Source organism: Pelophylax lessonae (genome assembly GCF_965119305.1).
Source record: "Pelophylax lessonae genome assembly, chromosome: 12".
NCBI lineage: Eukaryota > Metazoa > Chordata > Amphibia > Anura > Ranidae > Pelophylax > Pelophylax lessonae.
In genome coordinates, this window is record NC_138779.1 from 15002177 (window position 1) to 15014500 (window position 12324).

Here is a 12324-nt window from a genome sequence, read left to right on the forward strand (position 1 = left end):
TATTTGATCACCTGTGCGATTTTTATTTTTTGCGCTATAAACAAAAAAAAGAGCAAAAATTTTGGAAAAAAAACACCATATTTTTTTACTTTCTGCTATAAAACATTCCCAATAAAAAAAACTTAATTTTTTATTTTTTTTATCAGTTTAGGCCAATTTGTATTCTGCTACATATTTTTGGTTTTTTATTTTTTTTATCAGTTTAGGCCAATTTGTATTCTGCTACATATTTTTGGTTTTTTATTTTTTTTATCAGTTTAGGCCAATTTGTATTCTGCTACATATTTTTGGTTAAAAAAAAAAATCCCAAAAAGCGTATTTTAATTGGTTTCCGCAAAAGTTATAGCGTTTACAAACTACGGGATAGATTTTTGGACTTATTTGTTTTTACTAGTGATGACGATGATCTGCGTTTTTTAGCGGGACTGCAACATTGCGGTGGACAGATCAGACTCCTAACTGACATTTTTGACACTTTTTGGGGACCAGTGACGCTACTGGCACTTTTCCACTGCAGTTACCGGCTCGGCTCCACTCAGCCCAGCTTGGCTCTGTTTGGTTTTCCACTGCATGGTACGGTGTTGGAACGGTTCGGTACGGTTTGCTTTTCCACTAAAGTAAAGTGGGTGGGATAACAACGATTCTCTGACCAATCAGTGGCTAGTAGTGACAAACAGTTAAGGCTGCATGCAAAGGATTGTGGGATATGGTACCGGTACGGCCCTCCTGGAACCACAATTGAGGTGGTACTGTTTAAGCGAGCCGTACCATTCGGTTCCATGTAGTGGAAAAGCGCCGCCGTACCGTACCGAACCGTTCCTACACCGTACCATGTGGTACCATGCAGTGGAAAAGCACAAAAGCGAGCCGAACAGTTTGGTTCCATGCAGTGGAAAATCGCCATAATACAGTAATCAGTGCTAAATAATATGCACTGTTACTGTATAAATGACTGGCAGGGAAGAGGTTAATACTGGGGGTGATCAAAGGGGTTAAATGTATGCCTAAATATGCTTGCTCACTGTGTGTGTGTGTGGGGGGGGGGGGGGCTCTGTGACAGGCACAGAGAGAGATCAATGAGCTTAGCTGAAACTTCTTATCTCTCACTGCCTGTCTGACAGAAGACTCGCCTGCTTTGTTTACATAAGCAGGCGGGTCTTCTGTCAGTTTATCAGACGATCGCAGGAGGGCAGCAGCAATCGACGCTGCTCCCCCCGCGGCCCACCTCCCGCTGTGTCTAAACACAACGGGAGCGCGGCTCGGGCGGCGCACATGCCGTCGAAACCTCGTGCACGAAATCACGTTGTACTTTCGGTTATAAAACACATCCAATAAAATCTAATTTCTTCATACATTTAGGCCAAAATGTATTCTGCTACATGCCTTTGGAAAAAAAAAATTCCAATACGTGTATATTTAATTGATTTGTGTGAAAGTAATAGCGTCTACACACAATGGTATATAGATTTGAAAACTGATCAGTTCTGATGTACTGACGGTCTAATCTCATTTCTTGAGGCCCTTAAAGTTCAGGGACAGTACAAATATGAAACCTTTTTTGGAAGGTAGACAGTCTGCGGTATTTAGTAAGAGGCATAGCAAGGTTTTTGAAGTTGTAACCTTTTTGGAAAAAATTAAGTTAAAAAAAAAAAATCCTTTTTTTTTTTTTTTGTCACTCGTGCAGTACTGCGTTATCAAGGACCCCTTGATATCATCCCATTGGATGAAATGCTAGTTCTGATGTCAGGCCACTGTCTGATACTGGGTCGGTAGTGGCACCCATTGTCATATGGTTTCAGGATTATTTTTAGGCTTTTAACATACAAACCCGATTCCAAAAAAGTTGGGACATTGTACAAATTGTGAATAAAAACAGAATGCAATGATGTGGAAGTTTCAAATTTCAATATTTTATTCATAATACAACATAGATAACATATCAAATGTTTAAACTGAGAAAATGTATAATTTTAAGGGAAAAATAAGTTGATTTTAAAATTTCATGGCATCAACACATCTCAAAAAAAGTTGGGACAAGGCCATGTTTACCACTGTGTGGCCTCCCCTCTTCTTTTTATAACGGTCTGCAAACGTCTGGGGACTGAGGAGACAAGTTGCTGAAGTTTAGGAATCGGAATGTTGTCCCATTCTTGTCTAATACAGGCTTCTAGTTGCTCAACTGTCTTACGTCTTCTTTGTCACATCTTCCTCTTTATGATGTGCCAAATGTTTTCTATGGGTGAAAGATCTGGACTGCAGGCTGGCCATTTCAGTACCCGGATCCTTCTTCTACACAGCCATGATGTTGTAATTAATGCAGTATGTGGTCTGGCATTGTCATGTTGGAAAATGCAAGGTCTTCCCTGAAAGAGACGACGACTGGATGGGAGCATATGTTGTTCTAGAACTTGGATATACCTTTCAGCATTGATGGTGCCTTTCCAGATGTGTAAGCTGCCCATGCCACACGCACTCATGCAACCCCATACCATCAGAGATGCAGGCTTCTGAACTGAGCGCTGAGAACAACTTGGGTTGTCCTTGTCCTCTTTAGTACGGATGACATGGCGTCCCAGTTTTCCAAAAAGAACTTCAAATTTTGATTCGTCTGACCACAGAACAGTTTTCCACTTTGCCACAGACCATTTTACATGAGCCTTGGTCCAGAGAAAACGCCTGGGCTTCTGGATCATGTTTAGATTTGGCTTCTTTTTTGGCCTATAGAGTTTTAGCCGGCAACGTTGAATGGCACGGTGGATTGTGTTCACCGACAATGTTTTCTGGAAGTATTCCTGAGCCCATGTTGTGATTTCCATTACAGTAGCGTTACTGTATGTGATGCAGTGCCGTCTAAGGGCCCGAAGTTCACCGCCATCCAGTATGGTTTTCCTGCCTTGACCCTTACGCACAGAGATTGTTCCAGATTCTCTGAATCTTTGGATGATATTATGCACTGTAGATGATGAGAACTTCAAACTCTTTGCAATTTTTCTCTGAGAAACTCCTTTCTGATATTGCTCCACTATTTTTCGCCGCAGCATTGGGGGAATTGGTGATCCTCTGCCCATCTTGACTTCTGAGGGACACTGCCACTCTTTTTATACCCAATCTTGTGGCCAATTGACCTAATAAGTTGCAAATTGGTCCTCCAGATGTTCCTTATATGTACATTTAACTTTTCCGGCCTCTTATTGCTACCCGTCCCAACTTTTTTGGAAGGTGTAGCTCTCATAAAATCCAAAATGAGCCAATATTTGGCATGATATTTCAAAATGTCTCATTTTCATCATGTGATATGTTATCTATATTATATTGTGAATAAAATATAAGTTTGAGATTTGTAAATTAGTCCATTCCTTTTTTACTCACAATTTGCACAGTGTCCCAGCTTTTTTGGAATCGGGTTTGTACAAATCTAATAAATACTACGCTATGGAGACTTCATCTGGCTCCCGGTGAGCTTTATTTATCACAGCTACATCTGGATGGTGCAAGTTTCTGAACAGCTTTCCCCACAACAGGTGGTGGATCTATGCTGAGTTGCGTGTTTGCTACTGTAATGGCAGCCGGCTTTTCCGGTGAGTGTCCATTTCACAGGGGTGTGGTGGATGATTCTAGGGCACTCTACTGGATCGCTTCTTCACTTTTCAAGTCACCACCAATTTCTGGCGCACATCTTTGCACTGAACTTTGTATAAAATAAGTTTATATTGCTGATCCTTTCACGGGACTGTGCATTTAAATCTATATTTTTCACTATATTGGTTTTTATGGTTACATTTAATTCAAGATTGGACTTCCATATATACATTTTTTTTTTCGCTTTAGCACTTTTTTGGACTTTATTTCAATGTGTTGTCCATTTATTACACAGTATTCACATTTCATTGTTGTTCATTTACTTTTGGCGCTACACACTTTTTCTTAAAAAAACGTATGACTGGTGTGACGGTGATCATGTATACTGACTGGTGACAGTAGGTTTAAAGAAAAAAAAAAATAATTAAAATTTTACTATTTTTTTTTTTTTTTTACATACTTTCATCAGATTAGTGCAGTGTCACCATAGTGACACTGTACTACTCTGGGGAAGGGTGATCAAAGAGGGAGAGGCCACGTATGAAGGATGTGCTTGGTCGAGGCTGTTAGCGGTTTAGGTCCTATATACTGCTGATATAAACTACATTGACATTTGGATCCCGTGAAAGGGTTTATCAATTCTAATATGGTCATCAGGTCAAGGGTGCCGCCTGGTATCTTAACCATTTGCCGACTGCCGCATGACTATTTACGTCGGCAGTCAGCCCCTCACAGGCAGAGTGACGTAGATCCACGTCGCTAGCCTGTGAGGGTCTAGGGAGCGAGCGCGCGCCCCCGGAGGCGCGCTCCCACTCCCACGTGGTCACGGACCCCCCCGCGCGTTTGACCGGTGGACCCGATGTCCGCCGGTCATTTGGCGATCGTAGCTGCAGAGGGAGAAAGGCAGGCGGCTGATGTAAACAAGCCGCCTGTCATTCTCCCCTGTGTAGAAACAGTGATCATACGGTTCTACTATGTAGGACCGTTGATCATTGTTCCTACAGCTCAAGCCACAGCCAATCACAGTTAGAATCACGCCCCTAGGGACACACACCACCCCTCCCTCTCAAAAAAAGTTAACCCCTTCACTGCCAGTGTAATTTTACAGTAACAGTGCATATTTATAGCACTGATTACTGTAGAAATGTCACTGGTACCCCCAAAAGTGTCAAAAATGTCAGTCAAGGGTCCGATCTGTCCGCCGCAATGTCGCAGTACCGCAAAAAAAAAAAAAAAAAAAAAAAATCGCAGATCGTCGCCATTACGCGTTAAAAAAATAAATAAATAAATCTTTCCCTTTGTTAGTAAACGCGATAACTTTTGTGCAAACCAATCAAAATACGCTTTTTGCGATTTTTTTTTACCAAACATATGTAGCATAAAACAAATTGGCCGAAAAAAAAAATTTGATCTTTACATTTTTTTGGGGGGAATTTCATATAAAAAAATGTGAAAAATATTGCTATTTTTTGCAAAATTGACGCTCTTTTTTTGTTTATAGCGCATGATCAAAAAAATCGCAGAGGTGATCAAATACCACCAAAAGAAAGCTCTGTTTGTGGGGGAAAAAAGGACGCCAAATTCGTTTAGGTTTTTTTTGAGTATATGAATGTGGCCGCTTCACCTTTATAGTGTCCCGACACCTGCGCCGGGAGATGATATTCCTTGGGCATGACTTGATTTTTTTGGGGTCAGTATACATAGATATTTGTGTTACTATATAGATACACACTATGGTATAATATGCATCTACGTATGATATAACTGATATGTATTATCTCTTGTAGAAAAAATGTGTTGAAGGTCACCCACGTCCCTTGACGAAACGCGTCGGCTCTTTCAGAACCTATTTATAAAATCGCTATGAGACATATGTATTGCCAATTCAGTATTTTGTACCAGTGTCCCTTGTGGGAACACAACAATTTTTATATGTGAATTTGTATGCATGCATTTTTTCCTTTTATTCTTTACGATTCAATAAAATTATGGTTTTTACAATAATCTTACATTTGTGAGCATCCCTCCTTCACTGGCCTTTAAAAGTCCGCTTTCTTTTTTGATTTGGTGATCAACGATTATTATTATTTTTTTTTTTACACATCGATTGCTGTTACAGTGATTATCACTGTAACAGCAAAGTTTTGAATGACCATGAATGGGTTACATTGAGAACAACCGTGATTACTACAGTGCAGGGGTCTTCAAACTACGGTCCTCCAGTTGTTCAGGAACTACAATTCCCATCATGCCTAGTCATGTCTGTAAATATCAGAGTTTTACAATGCCTCATGAGATGTGTATTTCCGCAACAGCTGGAGGGCCGTAGTTTGAGGATCCCGCTTATAGTTTAATGTGATTGTCCACAGCTATAACATGGTACAGGGTGCTGTGAGTGGCCCAGGTACCATGTGATAACTATGGGTCAATCACAGCATCACTATAGGAATCACAGCAGTTATAAATTAAATTCATTCACAACAGCTTTGTCGACTTTGTGATCGTGTGATTGCGTAAGCAGTCGCATGATCCCTGGCCGCCGCAATCCACTTTGTCCAGTTGACACAGGAGCGCTGCACATGCCCCTAGGCTGGATGATGTTAATGTACTGTATGTGTTCTGGCCTGGCCTTGCCGCAGAAAATGTACTGTGGCTGGGCGGCAACTGGTCAACCACTTCCAGACCAGGGTTGTACCCATACGTCGCTAGAATTACTGTGATTATTCCTGGGTTATTATGCAGCCACAGGCATTATCCTGGTACCATTGTCTAGAGCTGGAGGTCAGCTCCCTTGTAATAGCAATTGGACTGGCTAGACTTGACTTGATTGCTATTACAAGCCACAGGGAGACCTAAGCGACCAGCCAGCACATCCACCAGCTGGCTGCTGGGATCGGCTTTGATCAGCTGTTCGTTATAGTAACTTGGAAGCAATGGCATGACATCACTTCCGGTTTACTTGGAAACAAATGGCGTCTTTACTAAAAAAGCAAAAGCATTCAAAAACACAGATCTTGGTGTTTTGAATCCTTTTAAGGGCAGAGGAGGGATATGGGGTCTTACAGACCCCATATCCCTCCGTAAAGAGTACCTGTCAACGCCTATTGCAGTCACAAGGATGTTTACATTCCTGGTGACAGAAATAAGACCCCGTTCACACTGGGGCGACGCTACTTGCCGGGGCGACCTCACAGGTCGCGGTGCGCAGCTTGCACCGCGACCTCGGAGCGGCTGGCACGGACTTCATATCATTGAAGTCAATGCAGGTTGCTCCAGGTCGCCCCAAAGAAGCTACGGACCCTTTTTCTAAGTCGGAGCGACTTGTGTCGCTCCTATTAGAACGGGTCCACAGCTTCTCTATGGCAGGCGACCTGTCAGGCGACCAGGTCGCCCCAGTGTGAACGGGGTCTAAAAGTGATTAAAAAAAACAAAAAAAAAAAAAAATACAATTAAAAGCAACAGTTAAAAAAAAAAAGTAAATAAAAAAACGCAAAGGCGAACGCGCACGTCAATCCTACATGCACGCAAAACAACGATCGTCCCACACATGTGCGGCATCGCCATGAACGCCAGATCATGGGCAGTAATTCTAACACCAGACCTCCTCTGGTAACCTGTAAGGCTCCGTTCACATCTAGGCGTTTTGGGGCGTTTTTGGGGCGTTTTTCTGCTCTAGGATCAGCTCTCAAAACGCCCAACAAGACAAATCCTATTCATTTCAATGGCCCCTGTTCACATCTGAGCGTTTTGACGCTGTATACAAAACGCCCAACGCTCAAAAAAGTACATGAGCTTCTTTTTGGGCAGATTACAGGCGTTTTCCATTGATCTCTATTCAATCTAAAAACGCCTGCACAAAAATCGCGGTAAAAATCGCGGTAAAATCGCGGTAAAAAACGCCGCAAAAATCGCGGTAAAATCGCGGTAAAAAACGCGCGAAAAACGCTACGCTCAGGTGTGAATGTAGCCTAAAGGTTTTTAAAGCGTCGCCTATGGATAGTACAAATTTACATCGTTTGACATGTTATTATCTATTTACTCGGCGTAACATCTTTTATATTTTACAAAAAAATTGGGTTACATAGTGTTTTTTGGTAATAAAATTTAATGTAGTGTAATTTTTTTCCCCAAAAAAGTAGTAGTAGTTTTTGACAAACTGTTGTGCAAATACCGTGTGACACAAATAATTGCAACACCCACCAACTTATTTAATGATAGGGGGGGGTTACTACTAATTTTCTAGCAAGAAAATACTGATTTTTACATGTAAACAAAAGGTCTGTAGCTGAAGTGGTTAACCACTTCTGGACTGGAAGGATTTGCCCCCTTAATGACTAGGCCATATTTTGCGATTCGGCACTACAAACAGAGCTTTCTTTTGGTGGTATTTGATCACCTGTACGATTTTTATTTTTTGTGCTATAAACAAAAAAAAAAAAAGAGTGACAATCCAGAAAAAAAAAAATATATTTTTCACTTTCTGCTATAGAACATACACCCCCCAAAAAAAAAAAAAATTAACATTTTAGGCCAATTTGTTTTCTGCTACATATTTTTGGTAATTTGATTGGTTTGCGCAAAAGTTACACGGGAAAGAATTAGGTCATTTTTAATTATTTTACTAGTAATGGCGGCGATCTGCGATTTTTAGCGGGACTGCAACATTGCTGTGGACAGATTGAACCCCTAACTAACATTTTTGGGGGGACCAGTGACATTACTACAGTAATCAGTGCCAAAATATGCACTGTCACTGTAATAATGACACTGGCAGGGAAGGGGTTAACACAGTGGGTGATCAAGGGGTTAAATGTGAGCCTAGGAGAGTGTTTTTAACTGTGTGTGTGGGGGGGGGGGGGGCATGGCTTGTTAAATGATCACAGAGACATGTGATCCTATATAGATGGATCACAGGGGCTCTGTGATCATTCCAGAGAGAAGAATGGTCGGCTGTGTTTACAACAGCCGACCGTCCTCTCTCAGCGGGGGAACGTTCGCGGGTGTCAATCGGAGCTGCCTGCCCCGTGCATCGTAGTCCCCGCTGCTGAGTGGGGGTGAGAGCCCCCCGCCGGCGGTGTGCGCTCGCCTCCTAGCTGCAGGTGCGCAACCGGCATAGGTCTACATCATTTGTGCAGGAGGGCCGCAATGCCGCAGTAAATCGGCGGTGGGCGGTCGGGAACTGGTTAAAAGCTTCAACAAAGCTTCCTGTTCACACTGCTCTTATACAAACTGAAGCCAGAGTGAAACGGGCCTAAAGCATTTTTGAAGGACTTGGAGTCGTGTTTATGGTGCTTTCTATAGTAACGGTGTCTCTGCCAAATAGGAGTTGGGTTCTCAAGCTGTCAAAGGTTGCTGACCTCTACACTGGATCTCCAAGCAAGCCTACATGGGCATCAGAGCCTTACCTGTAACGCCAATGTAAAGTGACTGGTCTTTGTGTCCCGCACAATACTGGTGTTCATAGCAGACTGGATACCCCACCGCCACTGCACGTAACCCATTGTGTTTTTGTCTAGATGCCGCGCCAGCATTGTCGTGAGGCCGGGCCTGACCCCCCGCGAAGAGAACTGCAGTACACAGTTTGTAGTGAAGAAACTGAAAGGAAACAAAATAGACATAAATCACAACTGGGGGTAATAATCTGCCCGATCCAAAGCACAAAAATTAACCAATGTTTAAATAGACCCCACCCTGATTGACAGCCAATGAGAAGTGTTCACATCAACCAGGCTGGGGCCCAAGGAAGGATCCTCTCACTCCACAATCCAGGAGAGAGGGGGACCCAAGATCAGATGTTTTATGTGACCGACCAATTTAAGTAAATGGAGTTTACCCTAAATTTTCCCAGAGTTCGATCCCAAATGAACTTTATACCAGCTAAATACTGTACATCAAAAAATGTGTGCAAAGTCCTACAGTTTTCTTTAGAAAGTAGGCAAAACCTGAGTATAATTGCCTACCCCCTGCCAGCATGCTGCATAGAGGGACCCTTGCTCTGTGTGTAAGCAATGGTCTCTCTGCAGAGGTCCAACGCACCCTGTAGTCACAGATCTTTAGCACTGCAACAAGCAAAAACCCGATAAGAGCAGAAGATCCCGGGAGCCGCACATCAGAATAAGACCTGCTGTGTGTAGACAAGTGGCAGGCTCAACCTGGACCCCAGCCAGGCCATGCGTCCCAACGCGTTTCACTCCACCCACTGGAGCCTAATCAAGCTCCAGTGGGCGGAGTGAAACATGTTGGGGGCCTGGCAGAGGTCCAGGCTGAGACTGCCACTTGTCTACACACACAGCAGGTCTTGTTCTGATGTGCAGCTCCCGGGAACTTCTGCTCTTATCGGTCATTGTCTGGAGGGTAGGCGGGCACAGGACTACACTTCCTAGCAGCCTGAGCAGCTCACATACACACTATGGGCACTGCAATCAGAAAAGTTCATGCTCTCGTGTTGATTGGAGCTCTAGATCTGATTTAGCATGGGACATGTCTGCCCTCTGCAGAGAGACTGCTGCTTCCACACGCTGGCAGAGACAGGATCTTCTACTCTTGCTATAGCAAAATTGAAGCAATTGTTTCTTCTGACAATTAAATCAATACTTGTATAGTTATATGTAACAGGACGTTGAGCCCCTTGCTGTCTGGAGCGTCAGCTCTGACCTAGCATGGGACCGGTCTGCCCTCTGCAGAGAGACTGCTGCTTCCACGCGGAGAGAATGCTGCTTCCACGCGGAGAGCATGCTGGCAGAGGACAGGCTTTTCTACTCTGGCTATAGCAGAATATTGAAGTGATTTTTCCTTCTGACAATTGGATCTACATTTTTATGGCAGGACCCTTGTGCTCCCTTGCTTATTGGAGCTCTGGCTCAGCAGGGGGCATGGCTGATCTTTGCAAAGAGACTGTGTAAAATAAATAACAACACCAAGTTCACTATATGGACCGTTCCTCATATTCCCCCCGTTCTGTATTTAAGCATGGTGATCCTATCCCCCTTACGTATTTATACATGGTGATCCTATCCCCCTTACGTATTTATACATGGAGATCATATCCCCCCTTATGTATTTATATACAGCGATCATATCCCCCCTTATGTATTTATACATGGAGATCATATTCCCCCCCCCCTTATGTATGTATACATGGAGATCATTTCCCCCCCTCTTATGTATGTATGTATGTATACATGGCGATCATATCCCCCCTTATGTATTTATACTTGGAGATCATATCCCCCCCCTTATGTATTTATACTTTGAGATCATATCCCCCCTTTTGTATTTATACATGGAGATCATATCCCCCTTATGTATTTACTGTATACATGGAGATCATATTCTCCCCCACCCCTTATGTATTTATACATGGAGATAATACCCCCCCCTATGTATTTATACATGGAGATCATACCCCCCCCCCTTATGTATTTATACATGGAGATCATATCCCTGCCCCCCCTTATGTATTTATACATGGAGATCATATTCCCCCCTTATGTGTTTATACATGGAGACCATACCCCCCCCCCAATCTCCTCTTCTCAAGAGAGAATAAATTCAGTTCCTTTAATCTTTCCTCATAGCTGAGCTCCTCCGTGCCTCTTATCAGTTTGGTTGCCCTTCTCTGCACTTTCTTCAGTTCCCCGATATCCTTTTTGAGAACTGGAGCCCAAAACTGAGCTGCATGTTCCAGATGAGGTCTTACTAATGATTTGTACAGGGGCAAAATTATCTCTCTCTCTCTGGAGTCCATACCTCTCCTAATACAAGAAAGGACTTTGCTTGCTTTGGAAACCGCAGCTTGGCATTGCATGCTATTAAGATTACTATTCACCAGAACCCCCAGATCCTTCTCAGCTATGGATTCCCCCAGATCCTTCTCCGCTATGGATTCCCCCAGATCCTTCTCCGCTATGGATTCCCCCAGATCCTTCACCGCTATGGATTCCCCCAGATCCTTCTCCGCTATGGATTCCCCCAGATCCTTCTCCGCTATGGATTCCCCCCAGATCCTTCTCCGCTATGGATTCCCCCCAGATCCTTCTCCGCTATGGATTCCCCCAGATCCTTCTCCGCTATGGATTCCCCCAGAGCCTTCTCCGCTATGGATTCCCCCAGATCCTTCTCCGCTGTGGATTCCCCCAGATCCTTCTCCGCTATGGATTCCCCCAGATCCTTCTCCGCTATGGATTCCCCCAGATCCTTCTCCGCTATGGATTCCCCCAGATCCTTCTCCGCTATGGATTCCCCCAGATCCTTCTCCGCTATGGATTCCCCCAGATCCTTCTCAGCTATGGATTCCCCCAGATCCTTCTCAGCTATGGATTCCCCCAGATCCTTCTCCGCTATGGATTCCCCCAGATCCTTCTCCGCTATGGATTCCCCCAGATCCTTCTCCGCTATGGACTCCCCCAGATACTTCTCAGCTATGGATTCTCCCAGATCCTTCTCAGCTATGGATTCCCCCAGTTCTACTCCCCCTAGTATGTATGATGCATGCATATTCTTAGCCCCCAAGTGCATAACTTTACATTTATCACCATTAAACCTCATTTGTCACATAGATAGTTCTTCTGACAATTGGATCAACATTTGTATGGCCAGGACCTTGTGCTTCCTTGCTGATTAGAGCTCTGGCTCCGACTCAACAGAGGGCATGGCTGACCTCTGCAGAGAGACTACGGCTTCCACGCATTCATGAAGAGTCTAACTCTACAATATCCTGGCAGAGGGCAGGCTTTTCTACTTTGG

General features: G+C 43.7%; 1 protein-coding gene across 1 annotated transcript in view; it reads right to left on the minus strand.

The window, feature by feature from the left end:
- DNAJC11 (DnaJ heat shock protein family (Hsp40) member C11) overlaps window positions 1-12324 on the minus strand; it is a 280622-nt gene that overhangs the window by 55462 nt on the left and 212836 nt on the right. The window contains exon 8 of the mRNA XM_082273316.1: window positions 8985-9174. Within this exon, the coding sequence (XP_082129442.1) occupies window positions 8985-9174 (190 nt within the window). The remainder of the gene's footprint in view (window positions 1-8984; window positions 9175-12324) is intronic.